Genomic DNA, 19,714 nt, shown 5'->3' with positions numbered 1-19,714 from the left:
TTTCTTTCGCCCACCCACGACTCGATGTCCTCTCTCTCTCTCTCTCTCTCTCTCTCTCTTTGCTGCCTCATGACTGTTTCTCTTCTTCTCTCTCTCTCTCTCTCTCCCCCCCTCTCTCTTTTCATCTACCCCCTTCGCGCGAACGTCGTACGAGTTCGTCGCACTTTCGACGATCGGTCGGTCGGTCGGTCGCTCGGTCGCTCGGTCGCTCGGTCCTGTCTGTCTCTCCCGGTTAGCCCGGAGAGTCGAGCGGTTTCCTTCGCGCGGCCGATAGTAGAACGCTTGCGGTGAGTTGCGCGTTCCCCAAGTGGAACTGCGCACCACGCGGTGACGCATCGTGCGGGTCGGACCGGTTTTCTCTCTCGGTAAGCGCGCCGATCCCGCGGCCGACGAGAGAGGCCGAGTGTCGCGCGAGACCGGTGCCTTTGAACCCGGGAAGATCATTCGCCCGTTCGATTTTCGTATGCTCGCAGGCATGCGCGATCTCGCGTTTGATCCCTTCCTCAAATCGCGCAACGTCGAAACATCCACTTCCGGTTGTTCCCGGAAGAACGGAAAGTACGCGCTCGATAAATCACGCCGGTCTCTCGAGCTGCTAATCCTATATTTTTTCAATTTTCCGCGGAAAAGAGAGCGGCGATGCGTGATTGCTCGATTGAAAGATGACTTTTAGGCAAGACAAACCTCGTTCCGCGCTGAGGCGCGCTCGAGAGAAAATCCAACTGCTCTTAATGCAAAACACATTATCGTCACGACTGTCCGGATGGTCGTCCGGTCTCGCAGCGGCGCTTTTATAATCCATCGATGACCATCTAACTCTACATCCATCTATCGAGATCCAACTTGTTCGACTTGAAATGTAATTTTACGAGTGTGCTCGGAGTACTGAAGCGCCTTATGCGTGTTTTCAGGTATCTGGACAGGTACGAGAAGGTCCACTTTCTAGGCGAGGATGGTCAACAGGCTGACGACGACGACGAGGATTCCAGGCATCGAAAGTGGTCGGCCAGAGCACTGCACTCCGTTCCTCTTACCTATAATCATCATCAGCACAACATCGCAGGTGAGAAATTAGCGATTGTGAAAAAGGCCGCCGCTATCGTTGGGACGTTTCATTGTTTACAGAATTAATGATGCTTGGAGAAATTTTGCGCTGATAATGCATCGTTTTTTTTTGTCGTACCTGAAATCGGAAAATAATATATCTTTCGATGTTGTTTCGGCGCGTATTTTTTTTTTTTTCGTGTGGCAAACTGTACAGGCTCGTACGAATGCGTTCGCGCGCCCGATAAACCGCTTTTGCCAATTTATGCCGGCGTCGATATATTTCGCATGCACGGTCAAGCGACTCAAATGCGTTTTCCACAGCCTATTGTTTGCCTCCTCGTCGCTCTTTATCGTCGCGCCGCGCGCACACACCGTTCTCTCTCTCTCTCTCTCCCTCTCTTTCTCTGTTTGTATGTGCGAGTCACGGTTCAATAATTCGCTACGTTAGCAATTTCCGCCTGTCAGAATTTTTCGCTCACTCGTTCCGTGTGTCGTCCCGGCAACGCTGCGTAAAAATATCACGCGGCTCGATCTCCCCGCGAGTCACGTTGCAATTTTTCCTCTCAAACCCGACTTTATCGCGAGAAATATCTCAATGTTTTTTACATGAGATCTCCCGGTGGCAGATTTGCATTTGCAATTATAGCGTATCATATAAAAGAGATTAATTAACACGGCGGGCGAAGCTAGAGCGTCGCGAAAATAATTACTCATTCGGCTTTAATAATCGGCCGGGGTTCGCCGAATAACTTCGCTCTTCTCGATCGTGACTCTTGCAAGCAGAGCAAATCCCCCCGTCGGGGAAGCTCGCGTCGTCTTCGCGTCGTCTTCGCGTCGTCTTCGCGTCGTCTAAGCGTACCGCGTGCGATATATAGATGCGTGTACATGCCGCGGCCAAGGCGGCAACGGGTTATTGACGTGCTGTCGCTCGGAGAGCAGCAGCAGCAGCGGCAGCAGGCTATCGAGCTGGAGAGGGATATAGAGAGATAGATAGCAGAGCAGCGCGCACATGCGAGTCGCTGGCGCTGGCCTGGCTGGGAGCATTCGTGCATTCGCTCGTAAAGGGGCGAGAGGGGGGAGGGGGGGTCGTGGGAGGGCGAGCGACGGCATGTGCAAGATAATTTAATGGGCAATAATCATGACACACATATGCACAAGGTGTCCGAAATACATCGGACGACGCCGCCTCTCCTCGGCCGATTCGGAGTCGGAGAGTCTCCTCGGTCAAAGTATTCGCGATTGAACCTCGAATTGGAATTCTTTTTTCAAAAACGTCCAAAACCGAGTGCAAACCCAGCAGCTTCGCTTTTCGTCCGCGAGAATTCTCGCACGTCGGATCCCTCGATCCTTCCCCCGCCGATGCGAGATCCACTCGCAATCGTACCGGGAGGATCCTGCCGTCCGTGCGAAACGTCCGGTCTTTCGGGGACATCCTGTATATGTAAATAGAGGGAGCATGGCGCATATATAACACCACCGGCGAGTCCGCCCGCCCGCGTCGACTGCCGGAACGCGCGCGGGTCTATACTCGGCGGACATGCGCAGGTCGCATGCGGCAGCCTCGAGTTTCTGCGTGTGCCGTGTTCGAGCGACCGCCCGCACAGAAGCTCTGGGGGGTTACAGCCGGGATGACGGCGGGGGCGGGAGGGGGAGGGGCTGTGTGCGAGCGCGCCCAGGGTGCGAGGTCCCCCGCTCCCCCGCTCCCCCTCGTCCGCCGGGAGGGGGCGCGAAAATGATGCTTGCGATGCGATATCTACGTGTACGTAACGATTGCTAATTTGCCTGCCCCCGAGGTGTCCTCCTGGTCGCGCGGCGACGACGACTGCGGGCGATCCTGATTAGCGAGCACACCCGCGCGCGAGTTGCGACTCCCCCCCCCCCCCCCCCCCGCCCCTTCCCACTCCTTCCCGCGGCATGACGCTCTATTCGGAACCGGGTCAGTAAAGGCGTCCCGGCGCGGGAAAGCTCTCTCCCCCGTTTCTCATTCCGATTCATCCCTCCCCCGCCTTGCGTCGATGCTCGCGATCCGCTCGCTCGAATCATTCGCGTACGGTTTTTTTTTTTTTTTTTGTATTTAATTCTCGGAGCTGAGATCGCGATTTTTTTCGAAACATTTTTTGGGCCTCGCGTTAATCGGTGTCGTTGTGGATCGAGGAGCGACTAAATAAACTATAACGCGCGACAGATACGCATCGGCTTCGATCGGTGTTAGTCATCGCGATGAAACGTGAACGTGTGATGACTTGCTTCACAAAACACCGCCGTCTGAGTCAGCGCCGTGTATTCATTCAGTATTTATGCAAATTGTTTCGCTCGTCTCGCCGAGGCTGCGAGATATTACTTCGCTCGATGTAATCAGTGTTTTCGTATTTTCGAAAATTCCCGGAACAGCGCGCGAGATCCAACGTTCGCCGCGACGCGACGCGACGCGACGCGCCGCGCGCGGGGAAAACGCGTCTTCCCCGATCGACTGTGCACGGTAGCGTGAAATTTTTCTTGCCGCTTGCCGCACGCGATCGTCGCGTGAGCGCGCCGTATCGGCGGGGGATTGCGTGACAGGCGAGCGTCAAACCGTTTCATCGAGCATTCGCGATGCGTGGCTATCAAATTGCCGTCCGAGTGCATCCGCGTTTTTCTCTTTTTTTTTTTTTTTCTTTCACCCCGCAGACTCCTTCCCCGAATCGGCGTCTTTCGGCGGACCGGGCTGAACGATCGTGCAAATTGTTTCTGGCGAGGGAGAGCGGAAGATCGGGATTAAAGCGTTAATCGACCGCGGGAATGAATTATCACTCCCGTATCATTGTCACGTGCGTGTCGTCGCGAGCGGGAGAGAAGCGCGGACGGAGAAAGGGAAGCGGACGGAGCGGCGGCGGGAGCGAGACACGACGGGGCGCGCGTCACAATCAATAAGCGTTTGCGGGGATAAGTGTTCCGTCGGTTCTTGATCGTCCCGGTATAATGCCGCGCTTGCGTGATGTTCGCCGCGATTCCAGCGGAGAGAGAGAGAGAGAGAGAGAGAGAGCTCGCCCGCGATCCCGGCTGTTGTGCCTCGTTATTAGGGACGGCTGTTTAAAACGAGGGGGGGAGAAAAAAAGAAGGAAAAGCGGACGATCGGCGGGCGGCCCATTTTCATGCCGGTTGAATACTTACGAGTCGAGCCCGGTATCGATTTCGCGACCGCGAACGCTTCGTTGGGGAGGGAAATTTCGAATTCCACCTGCGATCGTGACGATTGACGCGACGTCTGGACCATCGCGCGCCACACCGGCGGGTGCATCGACGCGCTTTCGTCGCACTGCGCGCGCGCGCGCGCGCGCTCGTCTCGTTATACGAGGCGTTTGTCCGACAGACTGCAATGCCAATTAGCATGCGGGGAACCGTACGACTGTCCGTTTCGCTTCCCGTCGACGAAAAGTTCCCGCCGCGCCCGGATTTCGGAATTCGTTTTTTTTTTTTCAATCCGCAGGCGTGCTCGAAGCACAGCGCTCTCGACCCCGCGGCGGGCGTTAAATCTTCCGGGAGATTCTTGGATTTTTGATTGATTAATCGGCGCGCGGTGATCCCTGCGTTAATCGATCGCACCTCCACGCGCGCGCTCGTAGCGCTTATTTATTATCGGTCTTTAATCGCGCTAGAGCCGCCTGATATCGACGCGGGTGGAGTTGGATTGATTTGCGCGCGGGGGAAAGCGCGATGACAGTGCGTCAGCCGCGTGTATTTGCTTTCAGCGATGCTTACAGCAACAGCCTATAAATAGCCTCGTAAACATTCGTTAATGCGGATCAAACCGTATTTTGCATTCATGAGGGGATTTTTTTTTTTTATAAAATCGACGCGACATTTGCGGACTCGATCGAGTTTCTAAATGTAGAGAGATCGATGGTCGGCAGTTCAGCAGATTTTAACGTCGAATGTAAAGTTCAGAAGCCGAAAGGCGCTTGTTTGTCCGCGCGCGATAATTGTTTGGAACCTGATTAAAATGTATCACACGAGCGCGCGGAAAGGAGTGAAGCATTTCTCATTCGACGGAGACTTCCTTTATCTGTCACGCTTGCATAAAGCAGCGACTCCCTTTACTACGCCATGGAAACAAGGTGTTCAACTTGAAATCGATACTCGCCACTTCGCAGCGTTGTTGACGGGTCGTGATTTTATTAACGAGCCCGTGGCTCCTTCGGACCTTCCTCTTTCATTTTCAACCTTCCCCCCCCCCCCTCGCGTCTCCTTTCTTTTTCCCGCCGTTACCGGTTTGTGTCCTCCCTCCCTCCCTCCCTCCCCCCGGTTTCCGGCGAAACTCGACACTTCTCCTGGGACGCGATATTGATCGCGGTTTTGCGGCTGAAAAGATTACCGCGATCCGCGATAACGTTTGCGCGCCGTGTACGTACAGCCCGTGTATTCAGCTCGCATTCGGAGCACTCAATACGCTATGCTAAAGCCTCGCCCGAGCGAGGGAAACCAACTCGCTCCGGAGGCGTTATACAAGCGCATAATTATCATTCCGGCGAATCGATTACCGTCTGAGATTGTGCGAGCTTCCATTCTCGATGAAAAAAAAAAAAAAAAAAAAAGTCGGAATATATTACCGACGATATTTGCACACGCTTTTGCATATTCTCGAGAAAAACGTAATAAAAGTCTAAAGAGCAATTTTTTTTTTAGAGAGCGGCGAATAAACTTTAACCGATGACTCAAAAATCGTCGATTGTTCGGAATGAATTCCAAAAAAAAAAAAAAAAAAAAGAATTACAAGAAGTCGAAAACTACGATGTACATTCCATCGATGTGAAGATAAAGTGGCTTTTGCGTACTTTTCGGACCGCAAAATCAGACGAGTCTGAAATAGTCGCACGGTGTCTCAGCGCGACGCCTCCGCCGGTGGGGAATATATCGGCCACTCGTAGAAAGCCAACCTTGACCGTGAGCACAACCTACTTTGCGGCACAAATCGGAAATGAGTCAATCATATCGGCGGTGCGAATCGTCTCGCGGGGCGTGATTTATGAACCGGCGCGGTGCGAAGAAACGTACGATCTGTCCTTCTCAAACGCCGAATGTGGCCGACGGCCGCTTAATCGTTAAAGCCGACAATCGCCGTCCGCCGGCAATAAAACGACGTTGACTCGATCATCGTCGTCGAGCGGAATAAACCCAGTCAATTGTGTGCATGGAAATCGTGACGTCGGATTAGAGCCCGAGGCTTTTACTATTCTAGATATCTCGCGGCTCAAGATATCGCCGCTACTCAGATAAGCGCCTCCCGCGCACCCCGGCAATGACCGATAACCGTCCCTATCGGCCCCGGTTTCCACATTTATTATAACGTAACGTCTATTTATCGAGTTTTTCAAAATAACTTTTACGTATGCGTCGTAACTTGCGTAATTCCGAGATCGAATAAATGTTTCTCGATTGTGAATTTCAAGACATTCACGTCTAATTTTGCGATATATATTTGTAAAAATATTTCTTACGGATAAACCCAGAATAATTAATCGTGAAAAATTAAAACTAATCGTCCCTTCGACATAGAATCGTGCCGCGGATGTTAAAGCGGGCAGCGAAAGAGGCTACACTCGCTCGCTCGATTCGGAGCGCTGTCCGATGTACTGTCGCCGTGCTGCTAGCAGCTCCACTTTCTTGTTGCATCAACCAGCCGTGACCTGCCTCAATGAATCGTCGTCGAGCGCGGACAGGGTCGGATTGGCCGCGTGACAATATTCCCGGCTATAACGCGATCGCCGCAGATACGAATTATTTTTTCAACGGAGAAACGCCGGGGCAAGGACGGGGCAGTTCGAGTCGCCGCGATTGGGAAATGCGCGCTCGACGCTATCGATTTCGCCGATAAGATACAAGCCGAGTTATTAAATAATTTCGTCGGCCGCGGAAAGAAGTGCGAAGTGCGTCGCCCGAGTGTTAAAAGAAGGTGTTGCTTTAAGAATTTGTCGGACTTTCTTTTTCGTTTTTTTTTTTTTTTTTGAAGTTTTATGGAGGAGCAGCGTTATCGGTTCTCATGTTAAAATGGCATTTGCAATGCTAACCGCTCGAAATACATAGGCGCATCTCAGAAATTATACTTGGCGTTAAAAGAATGCATAAATTTGTATCTCTTTCGAGTCTTTGAAGATTTTATTTCGCACAAATACGCTTCTTCTTCTTCTTTTTTTTTTTTTTTTTTTTTTGTAACATTGAGCTATTTAAATGTGTATTCCACTCTACATACATTTGTTAAAATATTTCTCCCACTAATGTACATTTGCAGCGCATCTGGAGAGACGCGACGTGTTTTAATTATTTTAATTAACCGCCGTGATAATAGCGACGTATTTTAATTATTTTAATTGACCACCGTGTGATAATAGCGGCGTTCTTTAATTATTTTAATTGAGCGACCGCGACGAATTTATTGTGTCTAAAAACTGTCGAATATTTTAACGCGAGCGCAGCGCGCGTAAACGTTTGCAAAACCTTCGCATTTAGGCAAATCTCCTCGCTAATATTGCATAACCATAACGGGAACGGCTTGACGGCATATTGTGATAATCTTCTAGCGCTCGGGTGATCGTTATCGGCGCAATTATCGCCGTTGTAGATGGCAATTTCGATTAAACAAATTCTGTTGCAGCGTTTCACACTCACGATTATCAAAGTAGGTTTCTAAGGCATCGCGCACAAATATATACATCTTATTTCAAATATGAATCTTTTATAGAATAAAAAAAAAACTTGCAAAGTGATGAACCTATCGTGTTATTGAAATTACAGTTACAAGTATATTTCAAGTGATTCCGTCGCAAAATATTATTCCTTCCTTCTTCGCTTTCAGAATCTCTGCGCGACTACAACGGACTCTCGTCGGACCTTTATAAGCCGTCGAACTACGACAAGCTCGCGCTGTCGCTTCTCTCGCCGCTGCCGAACGAGCAGGATTTTGCCATCAACGTCTGCACTCTCCTGTCGAACGAGGGCAAGCACACTCTGCGGCTCGACAAGTATCCCCGGCTGGTGAACATCCTTCTGGCGCACGCCGGCGTCTTCGATTCGCCCGGCACACGGCAGCTCTTCATCGAGGTGTACTCGCGTGTCCGCAACTATTCGATCAACTCCTTCTGGTCGGACGTGCTCGACTCCCAGGATGTGATAGACCTCACGAACGAGAGGACTTTCATGAAGAAGCCGCCCACCAGTCTGTCGACGTTCTCCAGGCGAAAGACTTTGGAGAAGGAGAAGCAGAGCAAGCAGGGCGCCGCCACGTCGACGACGGAGAACGAGGAGTCGATAGTGCCGATCGACGTCGAGGCGGTGAGCTGCGGAATATTTTAGCATTCGAAATTCCGGCTTTATTCTCCACTCAAAAAAATATTTCGCTGATGTAGTTAGATTTCTAGATATCGCAACAAGAATGTATCGCTATCTTTCGTATCTGTGAAAACATTGTTTGTCACATATAGAATTTATAGCAGTAATGTTCTAGCAATAGCTTCTGAAAAATTTAGGTACCATTGCTAAATGTTATTCATTGCATGATCTAACACGTGATTGATCTTATATAGATAGGCGCTTTAGAGAAACTTTCTTTTTAAAGTTCACAAACAATACAGATATATATTCTGTTTCTGTCATCTAAACTGATTAAGTAATTACATATGCGATATCACAACAGTTGCTAATAATTTATCTGTTTTAGTTAATTTTTTACACCTAGAAAATTTTAGCTATTATTGCAAGATCATTTTTTTGAGTGTCGAGGTTAAATGAGTCTTTTTGCGTGGCGTTCTTCTAAATTTTCAATGCTACTCGCACAATTTCAGGTACTTCCGGACTGCTCGCGGCTGGATCCCCTCGCGTCGCATTCGGACGAGAGTTTGAGAGATCAGAATCAGAATTCTATCAAGTTCGAGGAGGAGGATAAAGATCTGTTTTGCGTCGGTCGGACATTAGGCACGCAGGATCCGTACGGTCAGCGCGTGCTGCAGATCGCGTCCATTCTGCGGAACCTTAGTTTCACGCAAGAAAATGCGACGGTATTAGGCAGGAATCGATGCTTCCTGCGATTCGTGCTGCTGTGCGTGAGAGCGAGGTGGAGCAATCTGCATCAGCTCGGCTTCGACATATTAGGGAATATAGCGAATGAAATTATTCTAAAGGAGGCCGGCGAGAGGATAACGGATGTCGTACTGTCGTGCGTGGCCAAAGGAATCGAGTCTCAAGACAGGTTTATCGTTATATCCTGCCTGGAAGTGCTCAATAAAATCAGCCAGCAGGATAGCAACGAGGAAGTCGTGACGTTCGGCCTGGCGGACGATGTATATGAACTTATTTGCAGGTAAGCGCGCATTTTATCCACGTTTTCTTTCAGTTCGGCATGCCGGAACCAATTAATTCTTACGAATTTCCGCGATTCCACTTTCGGGCGGAGAAAATTATTGCACAATAATCAGGACGATTGAGGTCATCGCTTTTCCGAAAGTGCAGTTGCGCACGCGACACTCGAGCATTGATATTTTTGCGATATTGTCGCGGTTACAAAGATTCCGTTGCGTTTGCTTGCAGATTTCTAGCCCTGAGCGACATAGCCCTGTTAGTGTACACCTTGGAATGTTTATACGCTTTAACGTCACTGGGTGAGAGACCGTGCACAAGCGTCGCGCGGGTCCGCGGTGCCATCGACACACTCGTCGCCCTTGTTACTGTGGAAGCGCAAAGTTACGGCCCGAAGGCCTGCATTCTCATGCGAGTGGTCGAGACCGTGTCCACCGTGGCGGCGCAGAGCACCGCGGGACAGGGCGCCGTCACCTCCGCGCCTGTCACGCCAGCTACAACGACGACGGCTGCGTCCACTCCGTCTACCCCGGCGACGGTCACCGCGACGCCGGCAGGACCCGCGAGTCCGGCGACCTCTCGACCCACAACTCCCGCTGCAACTTCAACCAAGTCGACAACGCACAGTACGTGATTCGCATTTCCCTCTTTCTCTTCGCGAAACGAAACTCTTTAGCTTCTTTTTTTCTCACTTTCTCCTTTCCGTCCGTGTTCGCAGAAGCAGTAGACACGGCCAATGCGATCCAGCAGCAGAGCACGCATCAGCAAATCATTCAGGAGAACGAGCAGTTCGCTTTGGGCTGGGTGAAAGCGACTTTCGAGCTCGCGCCCGGCGCGCGCATCGAACAAGAAGAACTGTACAAAAAGTATCTCGGCTGCTGCACGAAAATTGGCAGACGAGGCGTCATAGCGCCGCTGCACTTTCCAAGATGCGTCAGGTGATTGTCGTCGCGTTCTCTTGCCGTTCAACGTTCCGGCCTTGCTCCGATATACTCACATACTCGCTTGTTTGTTTGCGCGTGCAGATCCGTTTTCGGCAATATCGTGGGGCCGAATCCGTTGAAGGGCGAAAATACCGGCACCCAGTATTACGAAGGCATCCGAGTACGGGCGACACCCGCGCCGATCACTTATCCGAGCCAAACCACCGCTGCGGTCGCGACTAATACACCGCTGTTGCAGGCGGTCAACGCTACTCCAGTAAAGGTGCTTCCCGTTCAACAGCGTACAGTCAAGAATATAAGTCCCGCACCCGATAGCACGGCCGCCCCCCAGGTCGATACTCCCGCCGCGTCGTCCGGGACGCAAACCATCCCCACTCCCGCGTCTCCCATCCTCAAGGCCCAGCTGTCCGCCCCGCCGAAACCCCCGTCCAGCAACACCTCGAGCCAGTCCCAAAATCCAGTGACCAAGGTTGATTCTAAAAGTCAGGTGGGTCCGAGTCCTAGCTCTCTCTCTGTACCATTCTCTGCCGTTCTCATTTGTTTACCTTGGTTTACACTTTGTTTTTCTTTTTTTTTTTTTGTTTTTTTTACATAGCTTCATAATGCTACTTTTTAATGTTGGTTTCTTCTCTCTTTTAACACGAGCTAGAGTTACTTCCTTTGTAACACAGGGGTGAGAGAGTTTTTCCTTTGCATGCTTCGTGTAGTCCTCAATTTTAGCTCTGTGATCGCCGAATAGCGTGTAGACAAAGTAGAAGAATTGTGAGAGCAAATATTTATCTTATTTTTGCGAGACTCTAGATTATCCACGTCAATTGTTGTGCGAAAACGCGACACATGTAGAGTCCGCAGGACGGTATTTGACATTTTCTATTTGCAATCATTCCGATTTCGGACGAAACAATCGGCCGACGAATCAGTGCATCACTTGTAACTTCCGCTTGCCAAAACGCTTCTTTCGACTGCGCAAAGTCACGCTGTAGTGTGCGATATATATCGCGAGGAGAGATATATCGTGGCATGTTTATGTAAAAAAACGCTTAAGTTACACATCTTCCTAAGCCGAGGTCCTTTGTGGTGGTTGAAATCTGTATGTTGCCTCCTTGTCGATTAGGTATCAGTATCGCATCCGCATCTGAGCCAAGCGCTGCTAGCGAGCGGCTCCCAAACGCCGCAGCAGCAACAACAGCCGCAGCAGCATCAGCAGCCGCAGCAACAGTCGCAAAGTGTCCAGGTAGTCGCTAAGGAAGATAATCGAAGTGGCACTACGTCGAGTTCCATAATAAAAAGCCTATTGGCTACTAAGGTAACAGTCAGCAGCGACTGCATGCCCAGTGCTGCTGCGACTTGTGTGTCTACCCCTACTGCCTGCGTAACAAACACTACTGCTAGCATCGCATCCAGCATCAGTGCCAACCAGCTAATAACCAGCAACCAGGTATCATTGTTGTATATTAACAAGAATAAGTAGCGACTTTTTTTTGTTTTTTTTTTTTTGTTCTCGTCTAGAAAGTACTGAATTGAAATCCTAGAAAGAGTGTCTTTTCGATATTTTTATGAGAATATTGCACTTTAGTATGCAACGAGAAAACATTACATCTTGAATATTAGATGATAAATGTGAGAGTAATGCATATTTTATAAAGGAAGATCGCCAGAAACTATATTCTCGTCACATAAATTGCAGTTGTTACACGGGAAAGATGAATTGTCTTTAACAATCTTGTTTTTTTGCCGTAGGATAGGTTTCTCGCAAAGATTTTGTTTTCATTTTTACTAAATTAATTGCGTCACAATGTTACTTATTTTTGACATCAATATCATTATTGAAATACAATTGGCATATGCATTTTTGTATTGTTTTTTTTTTTTTTTTACTTTTTGGTACTATTCGTTAAAATGTCTGTGCTTATGATGTAGTGTTGGTTGATGTATTCAGATTTTGTTATGTACTCTTTCCTCGTTTCTTTTGGAACACAAACTCAGACTCAGTCCTCTCCCCTCCTTCTTGACAAATACATTACGAAATAGAGCTGACACGAGAGTGAAAAAGATTAACGACATTTAACCGAGTGTTATTCTGAGATTCGAGTATTCGCCGTATTGAATACTAACAACAGCATGGTTTTTCGAATTCGATTGTCCTGATCTCTTTTTTTCTCCACACAATAAGATTGAGCGCAAGGCTCGATAGAAGCGATAAAGATTGTGTGGAATAGAATTCGGCGGAATTTGGATTTGCGCGTTTAATATCGTCGAGGACGTTTCCCAGGTCGCCCAGCGTCAGCAACAGCAGAGGTTACTGCAACAGCAGATGACGGGTGTGATGCAGCCAGCCGCGCCCGCGGCCGTCCCGGCCACGATACTCCCAAAGACTTCCACGAATGCTAAGCAGAAACCGGTGATCACGCCCATTCCTGCCAAGAAGATACAGAGGCTCAACGGGGCCAAGTTTCTTGTGACTAATAATTGCGAGAAGGTTCGTAAAAACCCTTTTTCTTTTCTCGCACAACCCTCCGAGCTACATCGGCCGCGTCTCTGTTCGCGTGTTCCAGACTGAAATAAACGATAACGACAACGCCAACCAAATCTCCACGTCCACCATCACTACGATGGTAGTGAATTCGACTGAAAACCACATATCTTCCTCTCTGAAAGTCTGTCGTCCGCCCTTGACGACGGCGGCCGCCGCCGCAACGCCGAACAGAACGAATCAACGCACGACGTGCACTTCCATAGCCGAGGACTCGGACTCGACGAACAACTCCCTGGCGTCGAGCAGCGGCATCGGCGGCAGCAGGGATTGCTCCGGCGCCGGCGTCGAGGAGGAGAATATGCTGACGAGCTTCGAGGGCATCCTGCTGAACGGCGCGCCGAGCAATAATATGGACATCGACGCGCAGGAGGACGGCTCGTCCAAGGACTCGTCGAGCGTGGGCTCGAAGGAGAAGCCGCTGCAGAGCATGATGCTGGTGGATCTGCTCGAGCGGAAGGTCGACAAAGAGCCCATCCTGAACGGCGTCCTCAGCAAGAACTCGATCAACGAGAAGGAAATGGACCTGGTGGAGAATCACATCAAGAAGGTGTTAAAGGAATCTCCGAGCGAGCTGAAGATAAAATCCGAGGTGGAGGGCGGCATACAGAACGAGGTGTCCGAGGACACTCTGATCGAGGCGCCGCGGGGGATCAAGCGATCGGCCAGCGAGTCGGACGAGCTGGAGATCAAGAAGCCCAAGTATTCCAACGGCACGATATCGCCGGACCCGGCGGTCGACTCGACCACCGCCGAGTCCACGGTCTCGAGTATAAAGTCTGAGGACGACGACAAGGACAGCGAGAAGGCGACTGTCTCCTCCACCGCGGCGAATCTTTACGCCGCCCTGGCCGCGGATTGTATAGAAGACGAGACGGACCTCGACGAGCACGTGAGCGTCAACAAGGACGCTATAAAGGAGGAAACGACGACGACGGCGGTGGCGGCGGCGGCGGCGGCTCCTCTCCCCCCGCCTCCTCTTCACGTGAAGACAGAGGCACCGCCGGTTCTCGTAAAGGAGGAGCCCCCGACTCTGCACATCAAGGAGGAGCCTCACATATTCATCAATCAGATCACGCAGATGTCGCAGCCGCAGCCGCCGCCGTTGCAGCCGCAGCAACCGCAGCAGCAACAGCAGCAGCAGCAGCAGCAGCAGCAGCTGATCGTGACGACGCCCAGACAGATCGTCGTCCAGCAGACCATCGCGTCCAACAACCAAGTGATCATTCCGACGACGTCGGTGAAGGGCAGAGCGCCGCCGTCTCAGCCGCAGGTGCTGCTGCAGCAGAGCGCGGGCGGACAGCTGCAGTACGTGGTGTCGGGCGGCGTGCCCGGTCAGAACTACGTCCTGGCGCAGCCGCAGACGGCACTGGTGCAGGGACAGGCGCAGACGGTGCTCGTGGCGCAGACGACGCAGCAGCAGGGAACCGGCACGAAGACGATCATCATACTGCAGCCGCAGGCCGCGACGCAGCCGACGCCGCAGAAGGTCGTGGCGATGACGCCGCAGGGGCAGCAGGTGGTGGTGACGCAGGTGCCGCGGCCGATCCTGCAGAGCCCGGCGCTCGGCAACATCCCGCCGCCGCTTGTGCCGACGTCCGCCGCTATTCCGCAGACCTCGATCATAGTCAACAGCTCGGTGGCGCAGGCCAATCCGAACACGGTGACCGTCACGATCCCGGCGATGGCCCAGCAAACCCCGGTGTCCACCAGCGTGCCGTCCAGGGTGATGACGCCCACCCCGGCGTCCACGCCGCCGCCCACGAGACCCACGACGCCGCATCAGGCGGCGGCCACTCACGGCGTGTCCGCCGTTAAACCGCCGATCGCCACGAAGGTCGTTAAAACCGTCAGCTCGTCGACTTCCACCGAACCGGAGTCGAAGCCCTCCACGAGTCAGCAGCAGCAGCAGCAGTCGCCGCAGCCGTCGTCGCAGCCGTCGTCGCAGGAGAGCAAAACCATCACGATCAAAATCGATCCCAACGCTTATCTGTGCGAGTGGCGCGGCTGTCTCAGGTAAGTTTTGGGACGATAGCTTTTCATCGTTAATTGTCAATTGGCTTTCATTAACGGCAGACTGTTCGAAAATTGTATATATATATATATCCATCGCGGATCGCTGAAAAGGGCCTTAAATGATTCTAGACAATTTAAAACACCACACGAGGTCTACCTTCACGTTTGCGAGGCTCACTGTCCGACCGGTGGCGAGGAGATACTCTGTCTATGGGCGAGCTGCGACGCACTCAAGAGGCGCAGATTCTCGCTGATGACGCACCTCTACGACAGGCACTGCAATGCGGACGTAAGCAATCTTGCAATTTATTCTCGGGAAAATCCATATACGGGCGACGCATTTCACAAGTCGCGAATCTTTCCCCCGCAGACGATGTCGATGAGGAGGAAACAGTTGACGGTGACTGGAAAAACCGAGGTCTCCACGTCCACACCCCCGACTCCGCATCATCCCGGATACGCACCGAATGCCGCATTCCACGCTATCAAACGGCACGCTCTGGAGTTCGTTAATCCCAAGGAGCTGATGGTAAGTTCAGAGAACACCGCCGCCGAAATTGACGCTCGGGAATACGGAATTTGAGCCTGCTCTCCCGTTTCTCGCGTATTAAAGTGAACTCGTTCGGGAATCAAGAAACGCGGTCAGACACATTCCGGCTCTCTTTGTCAAAATATTTGCGGGAATCGTAAAGTTGAAGGGAAATTAGAATCGATGTTTGCGGGCCAATTGCATCTTAGTGATAACCACAGAGTGAAAAATGGACCCGGAACGGCAGAGCAGGATTAAGCAACACGCATTCGACATACATGCGTCGCGAGTCCAAGAGAAGTTTCCCTCTCTGCGATACCAAATCGACATACCGATAATACCACGCCGATAGAAATCTATTATCTTACATGTCTCTTGATACACATCTTCCGACCTCTCCCTCCGTCGCGTCGACACTTTATCAATGTCCAGTTCGATTCCGTAAAATCTCCCGGCAACTTTCCGAACTCCCGCGAACTCTTTGAACGGCTAATTTAACGAAATTTCTTGTTCTCTCTTGGCGAAGCAGCAGAGGCCGACCAAGCCCGCTGCAGCCACTTCTAGCTCTTCTTCCCCCAGACCCGGGCAAAATCCTCCACCAGAACAGGTAAAATTGTGTGCAGAAATTGGAAAGGAAAAAAAAAAAAAAAAAAAAAAACCACGACACAGCCACGGCCCTTGTGCGCTGCTACTACCCCTTTTGTCTCCTTTTTTTGACTTTTTTATTCTCTCTGTGTTCGCACGCTACGTCATCCCCTAAACACCTCATTTGTTTTTACCCTACGATTCGTTGCAGCATGATGTTTTTTTTTTAATTTATTTTTTTTCAATCACACTCCATTAGCTACCATTTGTTTTTTTTTTTTTTTTTACATATGTGAGACTTACGATACTTGTGTTAAGAAGGTGTTGGCACAACATTCCTTTCGATAGAGCAACATTTTAAAAGAGCCAAAAACTCGTACTTACCAAGTAGATGTGCTAGATGTAGATCTGAATCTGTTTCAGATCGTTTTTCTGTTTTTTTTTTTTGTGTGTAATGTGAAATTATATATATATATATATATGTTTTCGTTGTATTGTTGTAATACGCTTCAAGGTGCAAAGATATCATGTGCAGTTGAAATTGTATCTCATATCCATACATTGTTCATAACATTTTTTTTTTCTTTTAGCCATTGAAGGATCAATGATTTCATTCGTATTAGTCGTCTGTGTGTAAGAAACAAAAAAACGAGCACATGTGGTCGGTTGATCGACAACCGTGTCTTCTCTTTATTTTACAGGATGACAACGAAGGTCCGGTGACCAAAAGTATTCGCCTAACGGCAGCTCTCATTCTTAGGAACCTAGTCATATATTCAACACATGGTAGAAGGTGAGGCTCCGTTTTTTTTTTTTCTTTTTTCTTTTCAATATCCGGTCGCTCCGATTGCTCGCAACGCAGCCCACACACACGTGTCAACGATCTATTTCAATGAATTATTTGCAGGCACCTTAGAGCGTACGAGCCACACTTGGCGGGCGTGGCGTTGAGCAATGTCGAATCATCAAGAACGATCGCACAAGTCCTGTATGACATGAACGACCAGAGTAGCAGTAGCCATCATAGGTGACCTCTTGAATCAGGCCTCTAAAAGCTCTCCTCTAACCATTGCGAGCAGCGATCAACTTACATTATTTCGAATTGTACGCGCGGGAGAGGAAGCGGGCGCGCATAAAGTTTGTAATCACTCGCTGTGCTGGATGCGTGCGTGCGTGCATGCGTGATTTGCAGCCCGATGCGCATCTCGAAGGACTGGAAATATATACGGGGGATAAATGTTCCATATATATATATAAAAAAAAAAAAAGAGGCCTATAAACTTACTAGGCAAATCACTTTGCCAATTTAGACTATAATATGAGCTGTAACTAGTGAAATACGAAACAAAGACAGTAGAATGATGCGGAAAGGTGATAACGCGTTTGCGAGAGAGGGAGAGAACGAAAATCGCGAAAGAGAGATAATGAGAGAGAGAGAGAGAGTGTGTTTGTGCGTGCGTGTGTGAGAGAGAAAGACAGAGAGAGAAAGAGAGACAGGGGTGATATTTCAGATTTAATATTAATATTTATTTTCTCAACAAGAAATGTGTGAAAAAAGTGTTTTTAGTAAACGTGTACAAACAAGGGCGAAGAAAATACTTTATGAACGTTATAGTTAATTATAATCAATATATTATTAATATTATATTATTATTCTATTATTAATTATTATTGAGTTTTTTTTTTTTTTTTTTTTTTTTTCGTAAAAAGATCACCAAGGACCTAGGATATAAAGGAAAAAAAACGAAACCTTTTTATGTAAAATGTATTTGTTAGGAATATATGATTTGCTTATAATTGCATATTGCAGTTACATGGCTATATTATCGTCTCTCTTTGTTTTATCATTAACTAATCTTATTATCGTCAGAAATTAAATAAGATATAACAGTACATGCATCGGCATGCTAGCGAGTTCGTCATTACAGCAGAACGTTCATATCACTGCGTAAATCTAACGACGTCTAGCTTAGATCAGTTTTAGCTCGATGACTCCTAGCCATTCGACTTCTGCAATGTGTCAGAATACTTAGAGAAAAATTTTGTACACTCGCCAAGTAACGTGGCATATCGTTTAGACGAGATTTCCTTCCAAAATTACTTTGTCATTAGCGTGACTTGAAATCAAAGAGCATCTCTGCAAAATGTATACCCGAAATCAGCAACAATAATTATCGACGAGTTAATGAATTTACGCGCGTGTCAAGCAAATTTTGGACGAATCTTTATTACATCTGGATTTAGAAGGCCTAAGATTTACACCTTAAATGATGATTGATTATGATGTTGAATTTTTTTTGTTTCTTCTTGCCTCAACTTCCCTGCAACTTTTTGTTACTGATCTATTCGCGGATTGCAATTAGAATCGCACTTTTCTATTCAACTCCCGTGGCGTAATTGTGCTTGGTTTAATGACGAAGATGTATTCACATTTCAAATCGATCGAACAGTTTACTCGTAACACACACTGAGCGATATCAGAAAACAACAACATAATCGTTTGCAACGCATAATGACAAAGTTGTCCTTTGGCGCGATGCTTCAACGTTATTTGCTTTCGCATAAATTGCGGAAGAGCGAAGTAGAATTTCTCTTTGTATTGTGTAATTAAAACAAGAAAAAATGGTACCATAAAAAAATGGTAATTTTTTTTTTTTTTAAGTCCTGAATCAAAAATCAATTGAAACAAAATCGTCCGTTTTGATTTATTGCAAAACTTGATATATAATTTATGTAAAATAATTTTTTTATTTTATTAAGAGTAGTTATGCAAATGCGTTAGAGTGACAAGTGTTTTATGTTATTGGACGTCACTACTTCGCGAATGTCGTAGATTGTGCATTTATTGTTTATTGAGTTTCCTAAAACACCAGTACATTGCATAAAAAAAGATAAGAATAAGCTGATCATATTCGAATCTATACATATATATATATATATAATATACATATATACGTTATGCATTTGCATATGCATATTATATATATAATATACATATTTGTACATAAATGCTGTATTTCATTCACGATGTTAAAACCTCTGTGTAAATTTCTTAAGATTGTAAGTTTAACGCGTCTAAGAGAAACGAAGTAAAAGATTCTTGTATTATAATAGATTGTGACAAGACATAGAAGTTGCAAGAAACGGATTTTTGTAATTATTTAACTGGTTCGGCGAAGAAAAAAAAAACTGAGAAACGGCTTCGTCTTATATTACAAAACGGCCGTTTAAGGATAGACATAAAAGTATGATAATGGACCCTGTGCGAGCCTCTATTATGTATTTTATATATAAATATATAAAAACAAGTTTAATAGCTGAACGTTTTTAGGAGGATGAAAATCTTGTGAGAGAGGCTTTTTATTTTTATTATTTGTATTTACCTAGTTTACATGTTCACCGTTTCGTACGATCATTCAGATCATAAATAAACATCTGTGTAAAGAGGAATAAAAGAATGATATAATAAATCACTAAATACGAAGGAGAATATGGAAAAAAATATATAGAATAATTGTTATGGTTTTGTTTCTTCTCTCCGTCGTATTGCGTGAATATACAAACGAAAAGGTTATTGAAGGGGGAAAAAAATCGGAAGAATTGGACGAAGCAAATCCTATTCACCGGCGGTCATCGACACGTACGTATACTGCAAAAAATTATTTGATTATCACAATTATATCAACTATTTTTCACGTACTTTAATACTTATTTTTAGAGTAATTAATTAAAATA

General features: G+C 48.0%; 1 protein-coding gene across 7 annotated transcripts in view; it reads left to right on the top strand.

Moving 5' to 3' along the window:
- Positions 1 to 19,483, top strand: part of Bap170 (Brahma associated protein 170kD) — a 43,013-nt gene extending 23,530 nt beyond the window's left edge. Inside the window, exons 4-17 of one of the 7 annotated variants that reach the window (XM_067357571.1) lie at positions 912 to 1,063; positions 7,877 to 8,352; positions 8,862 to 9,376; positions 9,604 to 9,998; positions 10,091 to 10,310; positions 10,398 to 10,578; positions 11,431 to 11,754; positions 12,589 to 12,795; positions 12,872 to 14,865; positions 14,995 to 15,154; positions 15,236 to 15,394; positions 15,921 to 16,001; positions 16,681 to 16,772; positions 16,887 to 19,483. In XM_067357571.1, the coding sequence (XP_067213672.1) occupies positions 912 to 1,063; positions 7,877 to 8,352; positions 8,862 to 9,376; positions 9,604 to 9,998; positions 10,091 to 10,310; positions 10,398 to 10,578; positions 11,431 to 11,754; positions 12,589 to 12,795; positions 12,872 to 14,865; positions 14,995 to 15,154; positions 15,236 to 15,394; positions 15,921 to 16,001; positions 16,681 to 16,772; positions 16,887 to 17,010 (5,080 nt within the window). In that variant the 3' untranslated portion in view covers positions 17,011 to 19,483. Of the gene's footprint in view, positions 1 to 911; positions 1,064 to 7,876; positions 8,353 to 8,861; positions 9,377 to 9,603; positions 9,999 to 10,090; positions 10,311 to 10,397; positions 10,804 to 11,430; positions 11,755 to 12,588; positions 12,796 to 12,871; positions 14,866 to 14,994; positions 15,155 to 15,235; positions 15,395 to 15,920; positions 16,002 to 16,680; positions 16,773 to 16,886 lie in introns of all 7 variants that reach the window. The other 6 variants (XM_067357570.1, XM_067357568.1, XM_012373446.2 and 3 more) reach the window with 6 other exon arrangements.
- Positions 19,484 to 19,714: the final 231 nt, after the last annotated feature.

This window comes from Linepithema humile, chromosome 6 (genome assembly GCF_040581485.1).
Source record: "Linepithema humile isolate Giens D197 chromosome 6, Lhum_UNIL_v1.0, whole genome shotgun sequence".
Classification (NCBI taxonomy): Eukaryota; Metazoa; Arthropoda; class Insecta; order Hymenoptera; family Formicidae; genus Linepithema; species Linepithema humile.
Note: the sequence above shows the minus strand (reverse complement) of the source record. Positions and strands in the feature narration are given on the sequence as shown.